Raw genomic sequence first — 26,280 nt, forward strand, 5'->3', positions numbered from 1 at the left:
TTCTTTGGTTTCTAATAGAAAAATCTGGGTGATGTGTCTTTTTACTCTGAATATTATTTGGTTAGTGTCCTAGAGTGCTCCAGTACTTTGGCCATCTGATGCAAAGAGCTGACTCATTTGAAAAGACCCTGCTGGGAAAGATTGAGGGCAGAATGAGAAGGGGACGACAGCGGATAAGATGATTGGATGGCATCACCGACTCAAAGGACATAAGTTTGGGTAAACTCTGGGAGTTGGTGATGGACAGGGAAGCCTGGCATGCTGCAGTTCATGGGGTCGCAAAGAGTCGGACACGACTGAACGACTGAACTGAACTGAACTGAGTGTCCTAGAGTGCTTAGCATTAGTGAGAATCACGACAGATATGTGAATTGGATACTTCAGAAGAGAAAAATCTGTTACAGCAAAATGAACAAGTAGAATCTCTACCAACCAATTTCATACATGCATTCTGATGCATGTGCTTTTTGAGATGGTATGATTAATTATGCATACCTGGTGTATATTCATACCTGGTGTAGATACTTAATTATATATATTTAATTAAACATGATACTTCCTTATCTTAAAAATCCTTAAAAATCCAATCAACTCATAGTTCCAAGAGTAGAAATACTTACCAGATTTGTTTGTGAGAACAGAATATTTTCTCGATCTGCTAACCTGACCTTATATACCTTTTATAAGAGAGACAAACTAACCACTGCCTTTTTTATTGCTTAGGTTAACCTAGCATTTCATTACATTGTGTTCATTCATTATTATAGAAGGGCTTATTTATGGGGAAATTATTTGCAGAGGTAACTCACTGTGTCACCCTTATAATCTGGTTACTACTGGCCCAGAGCTGCTGAGAGACAGTGGTCCCCATGACCTCAGAGCATCTTGTGGGTACGGGAGGTAAGTACTGGGCCAGACATTTACAATGTGGCTTTTTAATTTCATTGAAGTTTTGTGGATTCCTGATTGAATTCCCATGTATATGCCTGAGTGAAGCCCAGCATGCAAATAACTTGTGTTTGAATTTTAAATCTTTGTCCTATACATTTTCTAAACAGCAAGAGCTGTGCAGGACAGAAAACCTAACCTGAAGGTAATGTGCTGCTGTTGCTGCTGCTAAGTCGCTTCAGTCGTGTCCGACTCTGTGCGACCCCATGGACGTCAGCCCACCAGGCTTTCCCGTCCCTGGGATTCTCCAGGCAAGAACACTGGAGTGGGTTGCCATTTCCTTCTCCAATGCATGAAAGTGAAAACTGAAAGTGAAGTCGCTCAGTCGTGTTCGACTCTAGTGACCCCATGGACTGCAGCCTACCAGGCTCCTCCGTCCATGGGATTTTCTAGGCAAAAGTACTGGAGTGGGGTGCCATTGCCTTCTCTGGAAGGTAATGTAAGAAGGTACAAATATCCTCCCTTCACACACTGACCGCTGCTGCTTCAGATGGGAAGACAGAACTGAAATGCAGTGTGATCTTTGATGAAGAATACCTTGGGGTGAGAGTTGAATGAGAGATGTGCCTTGAAACTAAGTCTGGATTCACTGGAAAGTCTTTGGAAATGAAGTAAAAGACTTGGAATTCAAATATTGGCTCTGCTGATTTTGTAGCTCAGTATCCTCTGATTTGCTTCTTAACTTCTCTAAATCACAGTTTACTTTCCTCCAAAATTAAAACTTCCCTTGTGGCTCAGCTGGTAAAGAATCTTCCTGCAATGTGGGAGACCTGAGTTCAATCCCTGGGTGGGGAAGATCCCATGGAGAAGGGAAAGGCTTCCCATTCCAGTATTCTGGCCTGGAGAATTTCATGGACTGTATAGTCCATGGGGTCCCAAAGAGTTGGACATGACTGAGCGACTTTCACTTTCACCTCTCACAAAATTAAAACATTGCCATCTATTTTGCATGGTTGTGTGAAAATTATATTAGATGCCCAGGAAAGCATCTAGAAGATCATCAATTAACTGAGGTACTTTGGAGAACGCAATGGCAGCCCACTCCAGTACTCTTGCCTGGAAAATCCCATGGACGGAGGAGCCTGGTAGGCTTCAGCTATGGGGTCGCGAAGAGTCAGACATGACTGAGCGACTTCGGTTTTACTTTTTACTTTCACGTGTTGGAGAAGGAAATGGCAACCCACTCCAGTGTTCTTGCCTGGAGAATCCCAGGGACAGCAGAGCCTGTGGGGGTCTGTGGGGTCGCACAGAGTCAGACACGACTGAAGTGACTTAGCAGCTTGGTTAATATGTTTTTAGGGCTTAGGAGGTGCTAAGTTCTGGGCTTTTTCCTCTCAGGGCTGGACAGAACATGAGGCAGATGAGATGAAAGTAACTGGAAGTATGGGAAATAAAATGAACGTGGAAATTGGTCAGGTAATTGGTCATGGAAATTCTCAGTTAATCTGAGTGGGAATGCCACTGTCTCCATAAAAAAGTAGTCCAAAACTGAGAAAACTGCCTTTGGTGTTGCCAAAGGCATAAAGAATACAGGAGCGATGGAAGGATGGAATCAGGTCCGAGGACTTTTCTGGAAGAGACGAGTTCTGAGCTGGATGTGGAAGAAGGAAGTGGATTGACTGTGGGGAGGAGGGGTTAGTATACTCAGCTGTGACTGGGGAAGGACCTCAGCAAATCCCTGAGGAATATGGACCAGGAAGCTGGGAATCCATATTGGAGAGTACAAAGGTGTGAAAGGAAGACTTGCAGCTACTGGTGGAAAAAGGTGAGTGCTTTGTATAGAGAATATAATTGGAACCTCTCTCCACACCCTCAGATGCCTCTGCCCATTGAATAACAGATATTGGCAGACTGCTTCAATATGCCTTTGAGGGTTAAAAAAAAAAAACAAAAACAAGTATGATAAAGGTAATATTTGTAACATTTGAAAAAAAATTGAACCAATATGACCAAAAAAATGTATCTAATAATTTTATGGCCCGAGAGGTAATCATAGCTAATATGTGGATGTATTTTCTTTTAGCTTTTAAACACATGTATACCACAATTGTACACATTTTGTATTCTGCTTCCACCCCTCAAATTTGCTTATTTTCCCATGTAAATGTCATTAAACACTCTTTTAAACATGTTTTTTATAACTATTCCTTTGAATGAATAATATTCTAGTTTATTGAATCAACATTCTGTGATTTGGACATTAAAGTTATTTCCTTTCTGGGCTAGCATCAGCAGTGTGGTGATAAATATCACCAAGATAATTTTCAATTTCATAGAATCTTAGACTCCTCTTTTCTGAGGGGTGGGGGATTCCGTCCTTCCACCTTCCTCAATTCAGTGTAGTAAAGGACTCAGGACTTCAGGGAAACAGAGACACGTTTCCAGAGTGAGAGATTAGGGAATTCCCCAGTGCTCTCATTGTCTAGTTACTGGGCTCGATCCCCAGTCAGAGAACTATGATCCCACAAGCTGTGCATTCGTCAAAAAAGAAAGGGAAGACTAGATGAGGACCTTTTGGGCTTCTGGGAGAGTTCCTACTCAGATGCTCCCCTACAGGAAGGCCCTGCTGGGAGTGGGGAAGGTGTCCTCTGGGCTCTCAACCTTGCCAGGACCAAGAAAGAGCATGGAGACCAGATAGCTGACCTAGCCCATAGACACAGTAGAGTCAGGAAACTCTTCTTTCAAAGCAGTCTAGGAAAATTCTCATCCATACGATTTTTTTTTTTTTTTTTTGCTGCTGCCAATAACTTGACACCCACATTTTTGATTCTGCCTTGCTGAAAAAACAGCACGTCTTTAGAGGAGGGGTCGCTATCATTTTGAGAGGTTAGAAATCCTGCCCCTCTCTTTTCTTCTCTTTTGCCCTTTTTGTAGCTCAGCAGATCTCAACCACTCCCTAAAGGACAGTTTGAAAATTTGTGGGCTTTCTTTTTGTAAGTGATGGAGGGGGTCACCGAGGGCCCTAATGGGTATGGCAGGGGAACAAGACATCCTTCAAAGTATAGCCTGCAGAGTGAAGAGCTGTCCTTCCTCCAGATTCTCAAGTATCCCCTAGGACCTTCATGTAGGTGATAACTTGTATTTAATTATCTGAGCCTAGAATTTAATACAGTTAAAAAAGCGACTTTAATATACAATGAACTTTCTAGGAATGCAATTACAGTTCTGTGTGAATTCAGGGAAGATTGACTTTGCTACCAAGAGTTGTTCAACATTTTGTTAAGTCACTTCATTGATGGCAACACGCTGGAGGTAGTTGAGTCACCAACTCAGCACCTGTATCAACCGGCATTTGTAGCAGTTCCAGCCCTGTGATTCTATGGATAAGTGCTAGCATCTGCCTACTTCGTCATGACTTCAACACTCACACGTTAAAATACTGTTTATGTTCTTTTACTACAAATTACTTTTTTTTTTCTTTCTTATGCTACAGTCAGGGAAGCATTTTTTTTTTAAAGTTCTGTGTGTAGGTAGGTTATTTCCTTTATGAGTTTCAATTCAGCATAGTAAAGGACTTATGACAAGATGTTTGAAGGGCTGAAGGTTGAGAACTTCAGTTCTAATCAGTCTCATAGTATTTAGCTTTTCCCCACCCCTTCCCAGGACAAGTCAGAAAGAAATCCCTCCCCTCCCCCCCCCCCCCCCCCCCCCCCCCGCCCCAACGCGCCCCACAAAAGAGCCTTCTGTCTCCTCTGGCAGCCCAAACTCATCCCCATGAACCATACACACACGTGTGCGTGCACACATGCACATTTCTTCCTCCACCAAACAGACAATAGCTTGGAGCCTCTGGAACTGTCAAAAGGCCTGCACTTGCCCCGTTGTCTCTAGAGCGCCCAGTTTTTCCTTAGTCAAGAAATATTGATTGCTAGGCCCTGCTGGAGCGGAGATAATGCTGGCTTCTGCCCACTTGGAGGTTCTTTATTCTCCGGTCTTTTTTCTGTCTTTCTCCCCCCACCTACTTCAATTTCTCTCCTTGACGTTACCCTCCCCTTCTTTTGCTTCCAGTCCTCCCTCTGCGTTCCCTCCCCCGGCAGGCGAGTAGCCTCGCTGCTGGACCCGCGGAGCCGCTCTGGTCTCCAGCTTCGTCTTCTCTATCCAACAACTCCTGTCGCGCTGAGGTGGCTCCCGGCCTTCACCCCCGCCCCTCCCCGCCCCTCCGCTGTCTGACCCTGGCTTCTCCTTTCTCTCCCACCCGTCTCGTCCTGCCCCCGGTCGTCGGCTTCAGCCTCTTACGTCTCACCCCAACCAGGGCTGCTTCTCTTTGTGCAGCCGTCTTTCTCCACCTGCATCCCAGGCTCCCTGTCTCAGCGCCAGCTCCTCGGCTTTTGGCTCGGGCCCCCTCGCCCCCTCCTCAGCTCCCAGTGGTCTGGCCCGCGGGTCCCCGCGCGCGTGTGTGTGCGGGTGCACCGGCGCCCCTCTCCCTTACCTCGGAGCCCCGCTCCCCCGCCGCCCGCCCCCCAGCGCTGTGGGCGGTCCAGGGCGGGGCCGGGATCCGGGGCGGCTCCCGGGGTTTGGGTTGTGGGAGGTGCCCTCTCCCCGGTCTCCCCCTCTTCCCCCCGCCCTGTCTCCTCCCGCACCCTCCTTCTTCCCTCCGCCCGGGAGCTTTCCCGGTCCCCGGCGCCGCCTCCTTCCCTCCCGGCTCCCCGCTCCCGCGGCCGCCGCCGCCCCGGGGAAGGAGAGACGGGGGTGGGGTTTGGGGGAGGTGAAACCGGAGGGAGAGACCCTGGCCGGGCTGGAAAGCGGATTCGCGGGGAGGAGGGTAGGGAGGAGGGGAAGGTGGAGCAAGGGAGGAGGGGGGAGCCGGGAGGAGCGGCCGGGCCTGGGGCCTTGAGGCCCGGGAGAGCCGGGGAGCCGGGCCGGCGCGCCAAGGTAAGAGCCAGGGCCCGGGGGAGGCCGGGCTTGCAGAGGGGCGCGCGGGGAGGGAACGAGCCGAGGGCTGGGGGGCCAGAGGAGCGGCGGGGAAGGGAACCGGGAGCCGCGAGGCGGCCGATCCGGGGAGCGCGGGGCAGCCGGGCTCGGGCGAGCCGCCGGGGCCCGGGGAGAGGAGGTGGTGAGAGGTGGAGTCCCGGGAGGGTGGGGGGGCCGAGGGAGGCAGGAGGAGGGTGGGGACAGGCTCTCTCTCCTCCTCTCCCCCCACCCCGCGCCGGGCTCCGCCCCCGCCTCCTCCGCGGGGCGCTCTCCCGGTCCCCGGGCTGAGCCGGGTCGGAGCCCGCGAGGCGACCGGAGGGAGGCCAGGCCGCCTCCCGGGTCCGATCCTCACTGCCGCCTCTCACTCAGATGCTGCTGTTGCTGCTGCTGGCGCCGCTCTTTCTCCGCCCCCCGGGCGCGGGCGGGGCGCAGACCCCCAACGCCACCTCTGAAGGTGCACCCTTCTCCGGCGACCTCGGGCACCCCGCCACCCCACTCCCCCTTTCCTTGCATCCCCCCTCTCTCCCGTCAGCCCTACACGGCATCGGGGCCTGGCAACCCTGTCTGCTCAGCCCCACTTTACTACTCCTGACCTCCTTTCCATCATCCTTCATTATTACCCAGCACCCCCTTTCTCTGCCCCCTATTACTACACTAGGCCACCTTTTGTGACCCGCATTGTCCCCCCTCGCCCCTCTTTCCCGGGCCCACATTGCTACCTCAGTTCCGCTTTTTCCTTGGTCCTACATTGCTGCCCAGGTGGCCTTGGAAGACACCCCTCTCCTCTCATCCTCATTCAACCAGATTCTCCTTTAGTCTTTGCTTACCAAAGTCATTTGCATATCATACCCTTTCATAATTTCTTACTTTTCTCCATTACCCCAACCAGCATCCTTCCCTTCCCACTTGTGGGCTCCCTATAGCCTTAACCCTGGCCCATTCCGCTGTGCCCTTTAGCCCAAGGCTTCCTACTCCTCCCCTCTCCCACCCTCCAGCACCTCATCCCAGCACTGTCCTCCACCTGCCCCCCCTAGACCCCGCCCTACACTCCCCTGCCTCTGGTTCCTGACTCTGCCTTTTCGTCCCCGCCCCCCCCCCCCCCCCCCATCCTTCTGTTTCTCTCTCCCTGTGGACTCACCCCCCAGGTTGCCAGATCATACACCCGCCCTGGGAAGGGGGCATCAGGTACAGGGGCCTGACTCGGGACCAGGTGAAGGCTATCAACTTCCTGCCTGTGGACTATGAGATTGAGTATGTGTGCCGGGGGGAGCGCGAGGTGGTGGGGCCCAAGGTGCGCAAGTGCCTGGCCAACGGCTCCTGGACAGATATGGACACGCCCAGCCGCTGTGGTGAGTAGCCTCTTAAAGCCCCTCCCCTTTTCGGGCCAATTCTTCCTGCCTCAAACTTGGCATCATTGCTGGCAAGTCAGCACTTTAAATCCAGTGTAACTAAATTCACAAGTACATTTATGGAATGACTACTATGTAAGAGGGACTTTGTTGTGTGCAATTGCAGGCAGTAAAATTAGCAGCCTGCAGGTTTCATTTCATCCTCCCGTCATTAGGCCACTGACCATCTGAGGAAATATCTTGTGAGTTAGTCTCTTTGAGGATTACCAGTGGCAGTTTATGCAAAAACGTTCTGAAATGATTTCATCCCATTTTGGAATTCCTGTCTCCAGTGGAGAGACCAGTACCCCCCCCCCCCGCCTCCCCCCCCCCCCTCAGTTAAAATCCAGTTTAACTGGAGTATAAGCCAACTATAATAAGGCAAATCTGATTGTGCATCTAAAGTTACATACATCTACACATCTCAAAGCCAGACAACCGCCCACTTTGAAGAGATCCCATTTTATGTGCTTATAGCTCCATCTTGGGTTCCTATGATGGAAATGCTGTTTCTTTTCTTTTTTTTTGTTTCTTTTCTGAATGTAGATGCTTATAGGGTTAAGGGCGGACTGGAAACTAGAGAAGTTATCTTTTTAATACCTGATTTCCCGCAGAGTAGGATGCTTGTGGACTCAAACTCAAAGCTGAGCCCCCTCCCTCTCTCTAAGGGGAAGGAGCCTTCTTCAACTCGCCTCTCTCTTTATTTTCCTGTCTCCACAGTCCGAATCTGCTCCAAGTCTTATTTGACCCTGGAAAATGGGAAGGTTTTCCTGACGGGTGGGGACCTCCCAGCTCTGGACGGAGCCCGGGTGGATTTCCGATGTGACCCCGACTTTCATCTGGTGGGCAGCTCCCGGAGCATCTGTAGTCAGGGCCAGTGGAGCATCCCCAAGCCCCACTGCCAGGGTGAGGGGAACAGCTGCCTGCATGCAGCGGATGAGGACGCTTGTCAGAGGATGGGAGCGGGGTGGGAATGGGTGGTGGGGAGAACAGGGTGCTTTGGGGAGGCAGAGGTGAATGCTCCACTCTTTCCTCCATCCACTTGCCTCAGACTTCCTCCTGAAGTTCCCCATTTCCACTTTATGCTGAGGGCTTCCTTCTTTTACCTTTCTCTTGTTAATATCTTCCCCATGCTTTCAACCCTTGGGTCTCACATTTTCTTCTTTCCTTTATGAATCTCACCCTCCATCACCCTTCTTAAGATTCAAATACTACAGTTTCCCCCAGCCTCAGTCCCTTTCTGTAAACTTAACATTTCCTATGCATGATCCTCTTCTAGAATTGATCTCTCTCCATTCATTATATGCCTGAATTATTGTAAAGACTCAGCAATAAACCATATGTCATATTTAGAAAAATTAATAAGATTGAAAAGAATATCCAGGGTGGAAAATTATCAGGGTAAAAATTAAAAGACTTCAAAGTGGGGGCAGAATTGTCAGAACATTAAGAACAATCCAGGGATGGGGAAGGAAGAGGACAGTCTTTTTTCTATACTTCCCAGACAACCTCCATCATTCCCCAAGGGAATCTGTCTTGTGTCCATTACCTGTTTCTCCATCTGGTTCTGCAAACTTCCCACTTTCCTGGGCTCCCAGATTCTCCCTCTGCAATCTTCTCTCCTGGGATGCAGGCATACCTCACGCTTCCTCTACCTTTGTAGACCCTCTGCCTCTCGAGATGCTTGGACCTGGCTTTCTTCATTTTAATTATTCTGTTTGTGGTTTACCACTCCATTCTGGGAAGTGGGAGTCCCATCCAGGGATGAATTAACTATGACACTAACAAAATTTAAGCTCCAGGGTTTCTTATGCAGGCCTCTTCTTGTGCTCGAAAAGAAAAACGTAGAGGGTTTAATAATGTGTTCACGTGGTCACAGGGTTTTGTAAAAACTGCCAGAGTAAGATATTTTAACAGCAGTAGCTTCAAGTCGATCGCATTTGTAATTTTTTTTCTCTTAAAGAGAGACCCCCAAATTTTATAATATTTAGGCTCCACAAAACCAGGATCTGCCCATGTCTTAGCTGTTGGCACTCCTGTCTCATATTCTGTTGTCCTATGAAAAATAAAAGAAGAAAACCACAAATCATGACCCACAGCCCCACTTGCTCTTATTCCCAGGCACCCTCCCCTCAGAAACGCAGGCTTCTGCTCCCCCCTGGTCTTCTTCGGCATGGACTGGTGTGGGAGGGGGCTGGGGATCAGGCCTGGGAAGCCGGGCGCCACTGGTAACTCTTCTCTGATCCCCGTCTTTCCTGCTGCCAGTGAATCGAACGCCACACTCAGGTGAGATCAGAAACCCTCATCGCGTGCACTGCAATCCTCTTACCCCTCACTCTTCACCCTCCACCTCCAGGGATTCTGCCCCTTAGGTTGTGGGTTCTCATCCTCCCCATCCCTGCCCCACCTTCCCCTACTCACCCCAGTCCCCAGTACGCGGCCGGCCCTTTCTTTCCCTACCTGTTTCCAGCCTCCAGTCCCGGTTTTCTGAGAGGCTGCGGTCCCTCCCATCTCCCTGCCTGGCTGCACCCCCCTCGGCTCCGCCTCCTCCAGACTCCGCTTCTGCCAAATGGCAGAGCCCCAGCAGGGGGCGGCAGAGTGCTGGGAGACCCGGAGCGTCCACCTCGCCTGCCCCGGTGGGGTTCCTTCCGACCTTCTCTGGAACCTTTCCTGCCTGCCCCCTTACTAGGATTTCACCTGCTGACTCCATCAGCCCGGCCCACCCATATCACCCACTGCCAGGCCTCACTCTCCCTTACCTTCAGCGCCTCCCCACATCCTTCCCTTCCCTACGCCCTTTCCCTTCTCTTTCATCTCAGTTCCTTCTCCCACCACCCTTTCTCTGTCCAGACTCTGTCCACCCAGTTCCTTGTTCTCTTGCTCTGTCCACATCATCCGCACCCCCCACTTCCACGCCTTTACCCCAGCCTTCCCCTCCCAGCTCTCCCTTTCTCTCCAAAACCGTTCCCATCGCCCTCTTCCCCACCCCTCAGCCCTTCACCCCATCTATTCACACCCCCATTAAGACGCTCAGGTGCCAGCCCCTTTTCTCTCGCGTCCCTCTCTCGTCCTCGCGTCTCCATCCCTCGCCCCTCAGAGCTTCAGCCACCCGCGGTTCCCTCCGCCCACCCCGCCCTCCTGGCACACCCCTTGCCCTCTTTCCTCCTCCCCGAACGTTCCCTTAGGTTGGGACCCTCCCCTTCCCCGTCCGTCCCTGTCACCCTGGGGGTCGCGGCCGCCCTCTCCTCCCCTCCCCTCAGACTGAGGTTCCCTCAGCCGCTCTCGCCTCGGTCCCCGCCCCCTGCCTCCCTCCCCAACTCGGTCCCCCCACCCCCTCCCCGCCGCCGCGCGCCGCCCGTGACGTCAGAGCCCCCTCCCAGCCCTGCCTCTCTCTCCGCCTCCTCCCCTCGGTCGGTCAGTCAGTCCGCGAGGAGAGTCCGCGGTGGCGGCGGCGGTGGCGGGAGCCAGAGCCGTGGGGGCCGTAGGAGGCCAACCTTCCCTGCTTTCCCGAGACCCTATCTCCCTCCTCCGCACAAAACCAGGGATGGAGGCGCCTCCCCGAGAGCCCCTCAGCAGCCCTCCCCAGGAAAAGTGTCCCCCCTGAGCTCGTCCCCCTCCGCAAGCAGCTCCCACCCCCTCGCCCGCCCCCTGCCATGGGTCCGGGGGCCCCCTCTCCCGGGGTTGGGTGGCCATTGCTGGTCCTGGTGGTGCTGGCGGTGGGGGTGACTCTGGTGCGGGCCTCCCACTCCCCTCATCTCCCGCGGCCTCACCCGCGGGTCCCCCCGCACCCCTCCTCAGAACGGCGCGCTGTGTACATCGGGGCGCTGTTTCCCATGAGCGGGGGCTGGCCGGGGGGCCAGGCCTGCCAGCCCGCGGTGGAGATGGCGCTGGAGGACGTGAATAGCCGCAGGGACATCCTGCCGGACTATGAGCTCAAGCTCATCCACCACGACAGCAAGGTAGCCCCGGACAGGGGAGTGGGTGGGTGGGGGGGGAGGAGGCTGGGTGGGGGCAGGGGGCCTGCTGCACGTGCCTTAGTCTGAGTCGCGTCTGCGATTGCCAGGCAGACCCCTCCTATGTGTGACTAGCTGGAGATAGGCGGGGGTTGTGGGAGCTTGGGGAGAGTGGCAGAGGCTGGAGGTTCAAGATGAGGGTCTAGGGGTTCGAGGTGGTTAATCACGCTGCAAGGCAGACCCTTCTGTTCTCCGAGACCCCTGGAAGTGCCCAAGTCGAGGGTAGCTGGAAAAACTGGTGATGGCTTTAGGGAACAAGCCGATCTGGTTCCTCCCGGGAGTAAACTAACCCTGGGGTGGGTTAGGGGATGGAGGGAATGGAGCTGGATCAGGGGTTTACATTTACCATGGTAACAAGGTAAATCTTGGCAGCAGGTTGGAGCGGAAGGAATAGGGACCCAATCAGGAAAATGTTGAGGGACTTGAGTGCTCTAGTTTATTTATCACAACAAACAGCACGGAAGCTTGGGTCCCCACCTGACTCTTTCTCATCCCTCCGTCTGCAACCCTGTTGTGGATTCCTAGATCGTGGAATTGTTTTGTGGTCTACTGTAGTCAGGAAGGCTAATGGTCAAGAGATGGGCAGAGGCGCTAGGAAAATGAAGGGGATTAGAGGTCTACACAGGAGCCCCCACAAGAGCATGGGGATGGCAAGAAGTCAGAATGCAGGGAGGAGAAAGAACAGGAAAGAATGGCAGTGGGGGAGGGGGGCCAGCAAGAGGAGTGGTGACAGCCTGAGACCCTGGGGTGTCTTGTGGAACTTGGCTCTTGAGTTTGTCTTCCCTGCAGCATTGTGGCCTTTTAAGATGTGAGAAGGGAAATGGAATGTAGGGTTAGGGAGAGGGGGAAGTGGGAGAGGGGAAAAGGTCCAGGGGTAATAGGGGGTAGTTCTGTAAGATTCCTTTCCCACCCCAGTCCCCCCATGAATGACTAGGAGTATGGGGGAGGACGTGGCCCAGGCAAGCAAGGTGATTTGGGACTGCAAATCTATCATTTCTCCCAGAAGGCCCCAGAGACTTAAGGGTTTGGGGGAGAGTGAAAGAGCACAGGGGTGGGTGAGCATCTGGTGATCTTACACCTGGGGTGGACTGGGCATTTATAGTCGTTCTTTAGAACAGCAGTGTACACCTAGAAATACCTGTGTGAGGGAGGAGGGGGCAGAGGTGGGGCTGAAGATGGGATGCTTGAGTAGGAGAGGGTACAAGGACTCTTCTGGAACTTTGAATCTCTTCTGACACTTTCACAGTGATTTTCAAACTTCAGTGTACCTAAGCCTCACCAGAGAAGTTTGTTAAGAATCCAGATTCTAATTCCTCGGTCAGGGATGAGTCCCAAGGGTCTGCATTTTCACCAATAAAAATCTTATGTGGCTAACCCCAGGATGCCTATAGGAAGGGTAGCAGGACACAGGAAAAGAACTAGTTAGTGTAGGAGAGGCAGGATGAGAAAGAGGGTCAGATCCCATGGAGGAGTCAGTTTAGAAGAATGGTAATTGGCTATGGGAGTGGGAATCTGGGGAGAGGGACAGGGAGGGATGGGTGCAGGCTTTAGGATAAGGGATCGTATGGGGAGCTAGGGGAGCCCTGGGTGTGAGCTCCAACTCATCCACCATGACAGGTGATTCCCTGGAGGTGTTGGGGAGCAGATGGGGACCTGAGAGAAGGGAGATGGAGGAGAAAATAGCAGAGGCGGCGAGGGGGAGATGAAAAGGCAGACAAACTGGAATGTGTCGTTTCCTGCCTGCAAATCCGGATCCTTGCTCCTTGGGAGAGAGAGGAAAGGAGAGAGAGGAAGACAGTTCTGGTCTATTGGGGAGAGGGTGAGAATCATGTGGCCAAGGGAGTGTGCAGTGATGGATAGAGTGTGGAAGGGGGAAGGAGTGCAAGAGAATGTAGGGAAGGAAACAGGAAACAGAAGGAAAGACATTAGGGGTCCTGTACATTGCCCTGTTTGTCCGTTTCTTATGTGTTCTTATATGTCCTCATGGTTCCTAATAACCTCCCCTCAGACAAGAAAGGGAGGACCACTGAGGACCCTTGGGAGAAGCTGGGGGCAGGATCTGGAGTGATAGATGCAGGAAGCTGGGACGTGAGGATGGTAAAGATACACAAAGATGCCCAAGTGAGAGGGATGCAAACCTTCAAAACATGCAGTTGAGCAGGCACTGAACACTGCCCTTAGCAGGGGTAGGCCTGGGTGGGCAGCAGGGAGTTTCTATGGGCCAGCCTCCCCTGACTCCCCCTTCTCCAACTTCCCACCGTGTCCCAAATGTCAGGCCTCAGTGGGAAGTGAGCAGGCCCTAGGGGGCCTTCTTTATTTCCTTCTACTTGCCCTGCCCTCCATCACCCTCCCCAGTCCTCCTGTCTGTCCCCTCTGCCCTGGCTCCCCACTGGCTTCCATTTCTTCCCCCCTTCCTTTGGGGCTCCAGCAGCTTCTGAAATGTCATATTTCAGCAGGAGGGGAACAGGCAGTGGGAGCCCCACGGCTGGCTGTTCCTCCCCTCACTTCCCCTCCGCCCCTCTAGCTCTCTGCATTGTTTACTTTCCCAGCTCTGTCCCTCTCTTGCAGGCACCCCTGAAAGCATCTGGTTTCTCAAGCATCCCATTCTATTTATTCTCCCCAGCTCTTCCCTCATCCTTGTTTCTCCCCACCCCCTTCTGCCCCTGAATGTCTTTTTTTCCCAATGCACCAAATGTCAGAGCCCAGCAGGAGGGCATGAATCCACTGAGCCAGGACCCACTGGGGGTCTGTCCCTGTTCTCTCCTGTTTGTGTGTCTCTAGCCCTGATAAGAGAAGAGGGAAGAAAAAAAAACTAGCAGGTGGGAGAGGGAGTTTGCAGAGGTGAGGGAGGACTTTTCATAATATGGTTTTCAAAAGGCTGTCTGGGGACTTGGGGGAAAATTTATTCATATTCCTGCAGACTCTTTTCTACTCACAGGTGTTTGGAGCATAGAAACCTAAGGAAAAGGGGAGGGGGTCGTCGAGGGAAGGTGGGCTAGGGGGTGTCTGAGGATGCACTGAGAGGAGGGAAGGCAGTGTTTGCATGCACACTGGCAGAGGGCATGCAGGAGAGGGTGTGGGTAAGGTGCCAGGTGGGAGGCAGAGAAGGGTGTTTCACGAATGAGGGGAAAGGAGACTCAGGAAAGAGAAAAAATGGGGATAATGAGAAGAGATTCAGCAGGGGGATGGGTAACTAGGCAAGTGACTAGGTTGTTGGGGAAAAGAAGAGAGTAGGAATTGCAGGGAGGGGAGGAGCCCTGGGGTAGCTTTCCATCACCCCCTCCATCCTCGCCCTCGTGCAGTGTGACCCGGGCCAAGCCACCAAGTACCTGTACGAGCTGCTCTACAACGACCCCATCAAGATCATCCTCATGCCTGGCTGCAGCTCTGTCTCCACGCTCGTGGCTGAGGCTGCCAGGATGTGGAACCTCATTGTGGTACGCGGGGCCCTGAGGGCCAGAAGGTGGGGCTGTCCCGTCTTGGGCCATTTACAAAAGAGGGGGGTGTATTGAGGACCACAGTGGCCATGCTTCCAAAATCAGAGTCATTTGGAGACCTGAGCTAGTTGGCCTGCTAGCAGCAGTGGCCTGACAGGGCTGCAGCTGACCTGCTCACCATCAGAAGGAATGGAAGGCAGATGAGTGAAAGGGTACCCTGAGGGAGGGGGCTTTTGAGAATCACTTTTCCTTGGGCAGAAGTAGGGAGGCTTGGTGAGAGTGAGGGAGAGAAGCCCAGAGGCAGGGAAGGGTGGAAGGAGCTCTCTTAGTGAGGCTGCCAGGAACACACTGGGACAGAAGGCTGTCCCTCCTCTCGTAGCTTTCCTACGGCTCCAGCTCACCGGCCCTGTCGAACCGACAACGCTTTCCTACCTTCTTCCGAACTCACCCGTCGGCCACACTCCACAATCCCACCCGGGTGAAACTCTTCGAGAAGTGGGGCTGGAAGAAGATCGCCACCATCCAGCAGACCACTGAGGTCTTCACCTCGGTGAGGATGGATGGGGTGATGGGTGCCTGGGCTCAAATCCCAGCCCAGAGGGATGCGACACGGGATTCCTTTTGGGGGCAAAGACCTTGGTTCTTTATCAAGAGAGGACACATTCTGAGTGGGCTAAGTGCATACTCTTCCTGTAACCAGAGGAGTGAACCAGCTGGATTTTCAGGACCCTCTCCAACTTTTTGATTTTAGGATCTTTAATTTTTCCCTGCTTTGATGCCTCTATCCCCCAGACAGATAGACTCCAAGCAACCCAGTTCTATTAAAGTAGGTTCATTTTAAAGTTGAAGTAAGATGAGGGAGAGAATATGGAACTAGAACCTGGGGAGGTAGTAGATTCCAGAGGCACTCCAGGGGAGGTGGTGGGCGTGTGTGATGGGAAGAGAGGGAATAGAGAGGGAGCCAGGGAGGAGGGAGAGAAGAGAGAGGCAGACAGACACGTGCGTGCATGTGGTTTGTAATTGACGCGGAGGTGCAGACGTGCAGGGAGAGGTGGAGGGGGAAAAGGGAGACTTGAGGGGGGTAGAAAGGAAATACCTGGCTCTTTACCCGAAGAAGACAGTCTGCTCCCTCTCTTTAATTCTATTCTTTGGGTCCTCTATTCACTCTCATATTCGGTGACTCTTTAATCCTCCCCCAACCTTCTCAGTGACTCAGGACATTCTCTGATCCTTTTGTCTATCTGCCCACTTGCCTCTTGAGGTTGACATCATCCTGCCTAGACCAGACTCTGCCTTGTCTTTTCCTGGTTCTTCTGTTTTCCTTTCCCCAATTGTTGCTGTCAGGCAGGGGTGGGGTGATGGGGTGACTTCCCTGGACTCAGAGCCTCAGGAGGGATTCACCAAGTACCTTCCCAGCAGGAAGCCATGTCCTAAGACTCCAGAAGCTCTCCTTCAAACTCTTCCCACAGGGGACAGAGCGGTTGGTTCAGAACCGCTCTTCCTTTGTTCTGAGTATGTGGTCCCAGGTGACACCTCCAGGCTTTACTCCACTGTGCACCCTGTGCTTCCTCTGTTTGTTCCTCATCCCCTCCCAAGACTCTGGACGACCTGGAGGAACGGGTTAAGGAGGCTGGAATCGAGATTACCTTCCGTCAGAGTTTCTTCTCGGATCCAGCTGTGCCCGTCAAAAACCTTAAGGTGGGCTGGTGGGGGCTGGTGGGCCCAGCCTGTAAGGGTCTGGGTGGGGGGAACAGTAGTGGGTGGGAAAAGAGGCAGACAGGGACGGGTTGGATTTTTTTTTTTTTTTGGTATTGAAATATAATTGACACACAATGTTGTATAAATTTAAGAAGTGTAATGTGTTGATTTGGTACATTAATCTATTGCAGTTTGATTACCATTATAGCGTTAGCTAACACCTGCATCAAGTCACATAATTTTGATTCTTTGAGGCAGAAGCATCTCCCGGGGAAGGTTAGCTTCATCCTGTAGTTGACATTTATCCACTACTCATCAAACAGAACCCTACACTGAGTGCCTTGGGACAGGAAGTCAAAGCTGTGAAAGTGCTTGCCTTGGCCCCTTCCTGCATCCCTCAGGAGCTCTATTCTTTCTCCATTCCATAGCGCCAGGATGCCCGGATCATCGTGGGACTTTTCTATGAGACTGAAGCCCGGAAAGTTTTTTGTGAGGTGGAGTTGGAATCTGAGAAAGGAGGGGTGCTGGGTGGGCTCTTTGCCTTGGGTGTCTCCTGGGCTCTCCTCTTTGCCTCTCTGAGCAAATGATCAGCAGATAAGATTAATATGAAATTCCTGTCTGTTGGCTCTGACTCCACATCTTGGCCTCTCACACACGTGACACTCTCTCCAGGTCTCATTTTCCTATCACTTTGTGTTTCCAGAGGAGCCGGAAGAATCTCATCTTTCCTGTCTGGCTGGAAATGGCCACTCAGAAATAGAGGCTGGGAGACACTTAGAAGGAGAAGTAGTTGAACCTTCCCTATTACCCCCAGACTTGTAGATTTCTCTTTTCAATGCTCTGCTTTTCTCTGAATCCAAAGAGGCTGAATAGTGTCATGTGAGATAAGACAAAGCAATGAAACGAAGACCCAGCCCCACTCCTCCTCTGCACTCAGGTGTACAAGGAGCGGCTCTTTGGGAAGAAGTATGTCTGGTTCCTCATCGGGTGGTATGCTGACAATTGGTTCAAGATCTATGACCCGTCCATCAACTGCACAGTTGACGAGATGACCGAGGCGGTGGAGGGCCACATCACCACTGAGATCGTCATGCTGAACCCGGCCAACACTCGCAGCATTTCCAACATGGTGAGTGTGTGAGGACTTAGAAGATGGCCTCTGGGCAGGAGGAAGGGACTGAGGGAGTCTCTTAGGTGGGGAGCAGGTATGGGGCTTGGAGGTTTAGGAGGGCAAGGGGCCTCTGCTCATCCTCAACTTGTGCATTGTGTTTTCTATGGATTCCATCTCTGCCATGACTTCCTTGGGCAGGAAAGAGGGACTTAAGAGAGTGGTACGTTCAGCGGGCCCCTGATGAGTTGCAGGGCTGTTACCATGGAAACAAGGAGCAGTTGGCAAGAAGTCAAATGAGGGAGAGGTATTAATGACAATATAGATGCTGCATCTGCAAGCACACCTTTATAGCAGCGCTGTTCCTGGGCAAAAATTCATTTTATTTTCTTGGTGACTTCAGAGCACTTTAGAGTTGCTTAGTATTCACTCTTGATTGATACTCAATTAGCTTGGCTCCTGATGCTTTTTAAAAAATGATTTTCTTTTAGAATTTTAAATGCAGAAGGGATTTTTGAAATCAGTTAGCTGCAGATAGCTGGTTAGTGACAGATCTTGGGCTAAAAGACACACTGGTTGATGTGGGAATCAGCCTAGAGGTGAGGGGCATAAGTGGGTAGGGTGTGGTGTGGTGGGGAGCCTCCTTTCTGGTTCAGGACTGCACTAAAGAGTATGAGAATCTTGGCTGAGCTTGATAGGGAAACCTATGTGTCTGCTTATTATTCAGGTACAGCCCCAGATCTGGAATACCTACCTTGGAGAGCATTCTAGGAGCACGTGAATAACTGTAAAACCATATGAATATCTTATTTATTTTTTATTTTTTTGGCCACACTGCGAGGCATGTAGGATCTTAATTCCTGGATGAGGGATTGAACCCATGGCCCTTGCATCAGAAGTGTGGAATTTTAACCCCTGGACTGCCATGGAAGTCCTGAGAATATCTTATCTTTTTAAGATGCTGTAGTAATAATCACTTTTATATAGTAAACCAGGAGCTTAGACACATGATTTCAGTGACTCTCATAGTGATATTCTGATGTAGATTTTTCATTTCTATCTTATAGACCAAGAAATTGAGACTCAGAGAGGTTAAGTGATTTATCACAGGTCACCAGCTGCTGAGTGGTGAAGCTGGAATTGAATTCTAGTTGAATCTAACTCGAAACCATCTGCTCTGTAACCTCCCATGGAAAACCTTGAAGTCTCACTAAAAAGCTTGCCCTTATATCAGCTAACACTGTTTAGCAGATGACAGTTCTTGAGCAAGAGAGAGATAAGATTCAGGAAGTTTATTCTGGCAGTGGATTGTGATGGAAGGGTCAGTTGCTATGTGTACTTTAATCATGGATACTGTGCTGTGACATTTTCAAGGGATCTTGTTGAAAAATTATGATAGAAAAATTCTGCCATGTCGTTTCCATGTAGATCACCTGAGAGGTGAGTTGTCCTGAGACCCTGGGGAAGTAGAGGAGGTGGTAACTGAAGCCAGAAAAGCTGGTTGGTGCGCTGAGCCCAGGACCTGCCAATAGTGCCTTCTGCTCCTCTGCCCTGATAGGAAACAGGGATTTAGTTGGGCGTATATAGGCCCCTGGGCTTTTGAGTTGGAGGATCTCTTTCTGACTCTTGGTCTCTAGAGAAAGATGGTGCCTGCCTTTGAGGTCTAGAGGTATTGCTAGGCCTGCTTGATAGCCTAAAATGCCAGATGAAGAGGCCAAGATTTTTCAGAGTGTAGAAGCCATCTTAATAATTAACTAGACACAAGGTTATAGATGGATCAGATAGGACCAAGAGAAGTGGATCAGAATCAAGGGTGGAGCCTACGACCCAGAACTGAGGAGATTTAGAAGAAAAGCAGAGTTGCCTTCTCTCTGTAAGGAAGGCCTTGCATTTAGATCAGTAGTTCTCAAACTTTAGTCCGTATCAGAACCATGACTGGGCTCTTCCCTTGGAAGTTCTGATTCAGTGTGTCTAGAGTGGGACTGGAACTTAATACATTTCAACAAGTTCCCTGAGATGTTGATGCCACTGGTCTGGGGACCACACTTTGAGGCCTGGTAGTGCAGTGGTTTTCAATCAGAGGTTGCAATATTTAGGGAAGTTTTGGTTGTCACAACTGGTTTCTAATGAGTTGGCCAGGAATACTACTTCTTTTTTTTAAATATTTGTTTGGTTGTGTTGGGTCTTAGTTGTGGCATTCGAACTCTTAGTTGTGGCATGTGAGGTCTAGTTTCCTGACCAGGGATCGATCCCCAGCCCCCTGTATTGGGAATGTGGAGTCTTAGCTGCCGGACCACCAGGGAAGTCCCCAGGAATACTTCTAAATAACTTACAATGCAAAGGATCATCCCCACAACAAAGGATTATCCTGCTCAACATGTCAATAGTGCAGAGACTGAGAAATTCTGGTTTAGAGAAAGAGTTTTTAGGAGCCATATATGGGAGAGTGGATTAGAGTGGTTTTGGAGAAAAATAGCTCCAGGCTGGAGCTGTACTAGAGCTCAGGTATGAGGCAGTATACCTGGGGATAAGATATGGGGACTTCTTTGGCATTCCAGCAGTTAAGACTCCATGCTTCCAGTTCAGGGCAGGAGGGTTCCATCCCTGGTCAGGAAAATATCCAACATGCCACCAGGAGAGGCCAAAAAATAAAAATTAATTAAATAAATGATTTTAAAGAGTCTGGAAAATTAAAAAAAGATTGTCAGTAAATTCTGGTTGGGATAGAGGAGTTGGGTACAATAGAAAATAAAAATCTACCTCAGGATATACATTTTAGATCACCACTGGACATCTGTTCTCACATATAGAGACTGCCAACAGGACTGTTAAAAATTTAGGATCATACATTGGTACTTGGGTAATTCATTAATAATTCACTATTTTCTATGGGTTTTGTGGAATTTTTGTCGTTTTCCTTAAGCCGCCTTATAACATTTCTATTTGAAAATATATAGCCATCATTGCTGACCCAAAGGGGAGAGACTTTTTGGTAATTTTAGTCATGCCTGAGGGCAGTGGTGCTCCCTGTATCCAAGTGTGTTAGTGGTGGTGACCGGAAGCCAGGGGAGTATGAGGATCGGGGCTGGGTAGAGTGACATGCAGAGCAGATGATTCCCTTCCTGTCTGAGTGATTTTTGGATGCAGGGTTTACTTTGAACTGAAGGCTGGATGGGCTTGGAGGCTGACAGGTTGCTCAGGCTAGTTGCTGTCTGCTGAGCAGGTGCTATTGGAGAGAGACATTCCAGTTTACAGGGTAGTTGGAAGCGAATGGACTTTGAACGGATTGGAATCCCAGCTCAGCCATGTGCTTGCAGCATACCTTCAAGCAGGTGAAACTGTTCTGTGTCTCAGGTTCCTTGTCACTTTCTAAAATGAGCATATATAGTATTTACCTCATTGGGTTATCTGAGAATTAAATAAGTTGATATATACGAGGACAATAATAAGAACAATGTAGATATCAGCTATAATTATGATGAACATTATTTTGTATAAGAAGTGATATTAATGAAACATTTCAGCACAAAAGTATTAAGAGGACTCGGTGATTTGAAAGAGTCTAAGGTGATCCTAAGGTTTCAGTCCTATATACTGGGGAGTGTTGGAAAAATAAAGCTTATTCTTAGATATTTTTAATTTGAGATTACTGATTATATAGTTACAAATGCCTTAGAGACAGAGATTTAGGACTTGAAATATTGAGCTGGAATTACAGATTTGAATATTGGTAATAATGATGACGTTGAAAGAGAAAATGTAACGTTATACTCAGCATTTTATAATGTTGTAATTTCATCCTTATAACAACTTTTCAAGGTAGTTAATATCACTCCCACTTTAAAGCCAAATAACTCCATGTGCTGTGCTTCATTGCTCAGTTGTGTCTGACTCTTTTTGACTCCATGGACTGCAGCCCGCCAGGCTCCTCTGTCCATGGGGATTCTCCAGGCAAGAATACTAGAGTGGGTTGCCACGCCCTCCTCTAGGGGATCTTCCCATCCCAGGGATCAAACCCAGGTCTCCTGCATTGCAGGCAAATTCTTTACCGACTGAGCCACCAGGGAAGCCCGGATAATTCCATAGTGAAATCTAATAACTTGTTTGAGATTAAATAGCAGCTTGGTGGATTATTTGGAATTAGAAGGCATCTTTCCATTTATCCATCCAATGGACATTTTTCTTAAAGATGGTTTTTTGAAAAATAATTTTATTTATTTATTTATTTTGGCTGTGCTGGGTCTTCATTGCTGTGTGGGCTTTCTCTAGTTGTAGTGAGCAGGGGCTACTCTCTAGTTGTGATGTGTGGGCTTCTCATTGTGGTGGCTTCTCTTGTTGTGGAGCATGGGCTCCAAGGCATGCAGGCTTCAGTAGATGTGCTCCCAGGCTCTAGAGCACAGGCTCAATAGTTGTGGCACATGGGTTTTGTTGCTCCTTGGCATGTGGATTCTTCCTGGATCAGGGTTTGAATCCATGTCTCCAGCATTGGCAGGTAGATTCTTTACCACTGAGCCACAAGGGAAGTCCAAAGATGGTTTTTTTGGAAGCAGTTTTTAAGTTCACAGGAAAATTGAGAGGAAGACACAGAGGTTTCCTATATGCTCCCTGCCCCACTCCCTGCTTCCCCCATTATCGGCATTCCCCACCAGAGTGTTTACAGCTGATGAACCTATACTGCTACGTCATTAACACTCAATGTCCATTGTTTACAGAGGGCTCACTCTTGGTGTTGTACATTGAGTGGGTGTTGATAGATAGATAATCACATTTCATTGCCTTCATCTATAGACACTTGTTGTTTGTCCAGAATGGGTGAGGCACAGTGCTGGATGCTGAGGATTAGGAGCAGAAGAGACCCTGGTCCTGTCCTCAGGAGGAGCAGAGTGCAGGCTTCCTTGTCTTCAATCCTGGGCTGTTTCTACCTCAGCACACTGCACATCCTTTGCATTTCCCATTCCCCCGTGTCTCCAGAAAGCTGAATAGAAGGGAAAGTAGGCGGGGCATCTGGAACAGAGATTCATATTTATTCTTCATTCATCTATTCATCCCTTCATTAGAGTATGTATGTATGTTGGTCTCCCGCATTGCAGGCAGATTCTATACTGTCTGAGCCACCAGGGAAGCCCATGTATATATGTTAACACATTCCAAGTCTAAACAGAGCTGTGTGGTGCCCCTGTGTGTTAGCTGTGCCTTGTCAAGAGGTGGACACTGAGCCTTTCCTGGTATGGTTTCTGGGAGGTAAGGAAGGGCAGACATGATTTTCCCCATTATGTAGAAGACAGTTCCAAAAAAAGAAGCAATTTACTTGCAGTCATTTAGGTAAACAGTGTTACTGCCGGGTATAGAAATTCAGCTCTCTTGATCCATTTCATGACAGAGTTAAAGGAGCTCTTATTCTTTTTAGCTTTCTTGGAAAAAGAAGATGTAAGGTTGGGAGGGGTGTGGGTAGGGATTGAATAATCGACTTCAAATGTGTGAAGGGTGTTTCTGCAATCCCTAGTCTTCTGAAAACCATCCAAGAGACAGTGAACTGAAAGCACATGAGGATGGCAGGAAGTTAGCACGCTAAAGAAAAATCTTTTTGGTTGACAGGGCGAGGAAGGCTGTGGTGTCACCTTTTCTGGGCTCTTTCAGACTTGGAGGAGCTGTTAGTTCCTGCGTCAGCTCTGTTGGGAGAGTCTGAAGGCTGAGAGAACACCAATGCTGCAGCTCCTCACTGGCAGGGCCACATCTTTGCTTTGCTCTCTCTCTCTGCTTTCATTTCATTCTCTCTGCTGTTCATTATGCAGAGTATCTATTTATTAAACTTCTCTGCTTGCAGTTCTGAGCTTGCAGCTGTGCACACTAAGGCCATCGGAACCAGTTAACCCCTGCTCTAGTCTAGTAGCTTCTGATCTTTGACGCGCATGTATAGTTAAAGATGTTGAATGTACAGAGGCTCAATCTGACAAGAACACAAACCATCCATTCAAGTCAAAGTGTCAGAGCCAGACTCAGAAGCCCACCCTACTCCAATCCTTTTGACCTGTTCTTCCCTTCCTAGACGTCCCAGGAATTTGTGGAGAAACTGACCAAACGACTAAAACGACACCCCGAGGAGACGGGAGGCTTCCAGGAGGCACCCCTAGCCTATGATGCCATCTGGGCCTTAGCACTGGCCCTCAACAAGACGTCCGGAGGGGGCGGCCGTTCGGGTGTGCGCCTGGAAGACTTCAACTACAACAACCAGACCATAACTGACCAAATCTACCGGGCAATGAACTCCTCGTCCTTTGAGGGTGTTTCCGTGAGTTACAGCAACCCCTTTGCTGGCCTCAGTCCTCCCATCTGGAGACATGCCTTCTGTCTCAGTTACCTCTCTGCAATAATCAGTCTCAGACCAGGGAAGTAGGAGCCCCTAAGCCAGAAAATCCCACAGAAGTCTAGAAGAACGATGATATATTCCATTTCTTCCAACCTCTCCCCTCACTTCTCTCAGTCCCGATATTTATGAGTCAGATGAAAATTACAGGATTTTAATAGAGGAAGCAGCCTGAAAGATCCTCTCCCTATTCCTCTTAAAGTGGGGAAATCAGCATCCAGAGGGACTTGGTGACTTGCTCAGGTCACACAGCCAGAGGCCAGGTCCCCTGGTGTTCCATCTGGGGATTTTTCCCATTCAAATCTCCTAGGTGAAGCTTCTTTTCCAAAGAATAATGTTTCTAAAATCTAGGGTATGGGCATCTGGGGTATGTCCTATATGCAGGCAAATGCCATAAATAGAATTCATTCAGAAGCTCAATTACTTCAAAAACATAAGGATTCAAAGAGGCCCTGATGTTCTCGTTTCGCTCTTGCTTTTATCCCCTTTGCCTTCCTCCACATGTTTCTCCCCCTCAGGGCCATGTGGTGTTTGATGCCAGCGGCTCTCGGATGGCATGGACGCTCATCGAGCAGCTGCAGGGTGAGCATAGGGATGTGGGGGGATGGGGAGGTCAGTTAGGGGGCCAGGCTGGGGCTGGGCTAGGATACGTCTGGGAGGAGTACCCTGGGAGACATGAAGACATTGCCTTGGTGCCTCCCTACCTCCTGCCTGCTCTTCCGTGTTCCCCAAGCTTTTAAATAATGATGATGTTGATAATAAAAAGCTTAGCGATGGATGAATTTCTTTGAGTTGCAGTGGTTGTGCATGCAAATTGAAAACCACCATTCTTTTCCCCTAATGGCCCCCATTTTGATTTGAGAAATTTCCCTCTGGTGGGTGACTTGAGGGGTTCATGACTTGTCAGTGGCATATTCATGGACCCAAGGAAAGCTGAATCTAGGAAACATGCTATTTTTAAAGGGAACCTATTGCATTTCCTTGATATGTAAACAATTAGCTCTAATTTTTCTGCAGTACATCTAGTTTGGCTTTTCTAGATGGTATATGCTTATAACTTCACACAGTGAGGTATTTGCAAAACTTGTGAATTAGTTTTTCAACTCCACTCCACTCAGACTCTTAGAGCAGGGCCAAAAGAACCATTTCTTGGCCTCCTGTGAAAAGTTTCTTTTCCTTCTCCTGACCTCCTACATCCTCTCAGATCTTTGTAACCAGGACAAGAACGAATAGACTTCAGCCACGGTCCAAGGGCTGCGAGTTGGCTTTAGAAGAAAAAGTTATGGTAACTGGGGCAGCTCTAGAAATCTTAGGAGTGGCTGAATTTTACTTTGTGGCTTTTTAAGAGGCAGATGCAACTTGTGTAAGAAATTAGAAGCCAAGTCAATGGAAGAGAAATTTCTAAAATTAAAATGAAAGCCTCTGGGAAAATAGATCTTGTGATTATATCAGGAGAGGAAGAATAAGCAGAAACATGTTTAAAGATTTTTAAGCCAGAATCACAGTGAGAGACATTTTCCTGAGGTGTGAGCCCATGGAATAGGTGGCAGACATCCTGTGCAGCGTTCTTCACTGAAGGGCTTAAAGCATATAAGATATTCTTGTTTGTTCGTGTGTGCTTCCCTGGTGGCTCAGCGGTAGAGAATGTGCCTGCCAATGCAGGAGACATGAGTTTGATCCCTGAACTGCGAAGATTCTCTGGAGAAGGAAATGGCAACCCACTCCAATATTCTTCTGGGAAATCCCATGGACAGAGAAGCCTGCAGGCTACAAGTCCATGGAGTCACAAAAGAGTCAGACATGACTGAGTGACTAAACAATAATTTCTTTGTGTTGCCTTGGAATCCACCCTATAGTGCTTTTCAATCAGATCACTGTTTCAAGTGGCCCCCAGATCCTTCCAAGTATCCTTTGGGGGCTCAGGTGAAGGGAGAATCAGATATGACCACAGAGATCTACTTTATGGAAGTGGGAGGTTGAGAATGCTTGGGATCAGCTCGTCACCTACCTGTGGTTACTCCTATCATCTGTCCAGGTGGCAGCTACAAGAAGATTGGCTATTATGACAGCACCAAGGATGACCTTTCCTGGTCCAAAACAGATAAGTGGATTGGTAAGTGGGTCTTGTTTATAATTTCCTTTAACCCTTCTGAACCGTTGATGAATACTATGTTTGAACGAGGGTGGGGTGGTTGGTACCATGGGGTTGAAATGAACCAGGGGCTGGGTTTCTGAGAAAAGGAATAAAACCTCCAAGATGTGGGTAGGAGAGACTGGTGCATTTGGAGAGGGTGTAGGTGGTGGGTAGCAACGCATTCTTAAAACTAGTACATTCCTGGGACGACTAGGGATTAGGTCCAGGGGGCGGGAAATGAAAACTCCATTTGGGTTTCCCAGATGTTCTGGTGACCTG

General features: G+C 49.7%; 1 protein-coding gene across 2 annotated transcripts in view; it reads left to right on the forward strand.

Moving 5' to 3' along the window:
- The first annotated feature begins 5,778 nt into the window (after positions 1 to 5,778).
- Positions 5,779 to 26,280, forward strand: part of GABBR1 (gamma-aminobutyric acid type B receptor subunit 1) — a 28,778-nt gene continuing 8,276 nt past the window's right edge. The window contains 14 exon segments of one of the 2 annotated variants that reach the window (NM_001163275.1): positions 5,779 to 5,820; positions 6,229 to 6,313; positions 7,005 to 7,208; positions 7,968 to 8,153; positions 9,513 to 9,533; positions 11,046 to 11,206; positions 14,563 to 14,697; positions 15,077 to 15,247; positions 16,294 to 16,395; positions 16,824 to 16,889; positions 17,333 to 17,524; positions 23,550 to 23,792; positions 24,386 to 24,449; positions 25,903 to 25,980. In NM_001163275.1, the coding sequence (NP_001156747.1) occupies positions 6,229 to 6,313; positions 7,005 to 7,208; positions 7,968 to 8,153; positions 9,513 to 9,533; positions 11,046 to 11,206; positions 14,563 to 14,697; positions 15,077 to 15,247; positions 16,294 to 16,395; positions 16,824 to 16,889; positions 17,333 to 17,524; positions 23,550 to 23,792; positions 24,386 to 24,449; positions 25,903 to 25,980 (1,708 nt within the window). In that variant the 5' untranslated portion in view covers positions 5,779 to 5,820. 2 annotated transcript variants of the gene reach the window in all.

This window comes from Bos taurus, chromosome 23 (genome assembly GCF_002263795.3).
Source record: "Bos taurus isolate L1 Dominette 01449 registration number 42190680 breed Hereford chromosome 23, ARS-UCD2.0, whole genome shotgun sequence".
Lineage (NCBI taxonomy): Eukaryota > Metazoa > Chordata > Mammalia > Artiodactyla > Bovidae > Bos > Bos taurus.